The sequence below is a fragment of the Mesitornis unicolor genome, unplaced genomic scaffold (genome assembly GCF_000695765.1).
Source record: "Mesitornis unicolor isolate BGI_N332 unplaced genomic scaffold, ASM69576v1 scaffold27966, whole genome shotgun sequence".
In the NCBI taxonomy this organism is placed as follows: Eukaryota; Metazoa; Chordata; class Aves; order Mesitornithiformes; family Mesitornithidae; genus Mesitornis; species Mesitornis unicolor.
In genome coordinates this window covers 1-2274 of record NW_010189346.1, presented here as the reverse complement: position 1 = coordinate 2274, position 2274 = coordinate 1, and the positions used below count along the sequence as shown (strand labels likewise).

General features: G+C 41.3%; 1 protein-coding gene across 1 annotated transcript; it reads right to left on the bottom strand.

Annotated features, from left to right (window-relative positions):
* Positions 1–294: 294 nt before the first annotated feature.
* On the bottom strand, positions 295–2271 carry LOC104541883 (cytochrome c oxidase assembly protein COX11, mitochondrial; the record flags this gene model as incomplete). Its single annotated transcript, XM_010186038.1, has 4 exons — positions 295–605; positions 1034–1159; positions 1986–2141; positions 2257–2271. Coding segments are annotated over 4 exons (480 nt in total), but the record flags the coding sequence as incomplete, so codon positions are not given.
* Between the last annotated feature and the right edge of the window lie 3 nt (positions 2272–2274).

The window sequence follows — 2274 nt, the reverse complement described above, 5'->3', positions numbered from 1 at the left end:
CATGGGAGCTGTTCTTCAGAGCCAGCAATGCAACTTAAGATGCTTAATAAACTGATTTGTTCCCCTGCATTTAAATGAAGATCTCAATTTACACTTGGGTTTAAAAATTTTGCCTCACAGTATTCAGATAACACGTATCATCCTATAAAAAGATGGCTTGAGAAAACCCTCTCCCAGGAACAGTGTGTTCCTTTCTGTTCTCTGATGAAGAACTAGAAATTTCCCTAAAAAATAATATTCCAACTACCTAAGTTTCTTAAAAAAATAAAAATACATCTTTTCATAACAGCAGCATGTGTCCGTGGAGGTTTGAGAAAATAATTTCATAGTGCATGGTACTCCTGCAGTTTTTCCTCCTGTTGGAAAATGGCTTCAAAACTGGTAGTCGGGCAGCAGAAGTCAAATTGTGTGGAGATTGCCCATTACTGATATCCAGGAAGTGGTAACTTCTGTCCTTCCTTTGCTTCAAAAAAGGTGTAAGAGAGGGTGATCAAATGAACTTTAGCCATTTTAGGGTCCTCTGCAAATTCTGGATCAATGTAGAAGAAGACGGGCATGTCTACTTCCTCGTGAGGATTTAGCCGCTGTTCTTCAAAACAAAAACACTGCATGGAGAAGGAAAAAAAAGCCAATTGGATAATAAGACCTATGGTAAACTTCAGCTCTGCCAAGATAACAAAGCTGAATCTTTTAAAGTTTACTCTCATTCTCTGTACATCACTAAATCCTGGGAAGGATCAAGTGTATGTCAACAAGACAGCAATTCTGTTACTCTTAGCTTTTAATGGCTGCTCTCAAAGTCAGTGCTGCTAAATATATATTTGGGAGCCACTTCAATCTGATGTGTACTGCAGCTTGTTATGGAGACAGTATGGCTAAGAATGAACTTACACACTGGCATTTGAAAAAATCAAGGTATTTGAATAAAATGTTGGCATGCAAAGAATGGTATCCACGGTTAAAATAAGAATAAAGTTAATTTATAGATAACATTTCTCATTCATGTAAAGGAAAATGCTTTGTTCACACTTACTTGTATTTTGTTGAAATACTGTCCTGCTTCAAAGGGTATCACATTGTAGGTAGAGATTCCAATTATTGGTTTGTCAGTAGGATTTTTTGCTTTATAAAATGCCAATGCAGTCTCTCCTGGTACCACCTGTGTAAAGTAATTGCACGGTGATTTTTAATACACTGCAGTGTTCCACCCCTCAGCGTTCTTCAGACTTTAGCTAGAATTAGTTCATTTTCTCTTTCACTGTTTCACGCCTGTTACTTCACTACTTCACAAATACTTTGCTTATAGAGAATTCACCCCTATTCAAAATTAGCAGCACTAATGTTTTGTGTGTGCATTTTTAATCTTGCCCAGTTTGCCACTGAGACTTCTATTATTCTCAGCAGTTTAGCAGCATACAGACCCTTTCTAATGTGGATTTACATACAAAGTTATCACTCTTGATACTGGACTTGAGAACCAGTTAAGAAGCAATTAAGAGTTTTCATTAAGGGTTAATTTTAAACAGTCAAGTTAGATTGAAATGTACACTTTTTTTAAAATATAAAAACAGTTCTACAGTGGTAGGAGCAAGGAGAAAAATACAGGTTTAGATATACTGCTATACCAGTTGTGTGTGTGCGTGCACGCATACATGTACACACACACACACTTTATGATGCATCTACCATAAAGTACATATATAAATATACCTTTGATCGTAGTACTTTTTTGGTAGTTTGATGGGATGGTAGGGGAGTAACTATGCTTTAACTACAATGCAAGAGGTACTAGAAGTTCTGGTAGAAGGGGACATGAGCCCTGCCTTCCCAACCTGCACTGCAAACAAAATTCTGAGCTGTAAGACTAACGTGTCTCTTCCAGCTGAGGGCCTAGATATGCGCATCAGCAGCTCAAACCTATGAGGCAAAACCTGATGCTGTGGCTGTAAGCGGTTGTGTGTGAGGGTGAAAAGGAAGGCACTCACGTAGATTTCGCTCTGCTGGGGTCTAAAGTGCCACTGGATGCTGGAGTGCACGTCCGCGTTGAATGTGACCCTGATGACCCGGTCTCTCACCGGCTCCATGCTCTCGATCTGCTCCGAGCTGTGGCCTGCGCTCGTCGTTCCCCCCATGCCCGTCGCCTGACAGAAAGAAATGGTGGTGAGTAACCCGCACCGTCCCTTCCAGAGCCGCCGTCGTCCTTCCCGGGTGGGAAGGCGCTGGCAGAACGGCCCGGGCCGCGGGGCTCCCCGGTACCTGGCAGTAGAGGCGGTA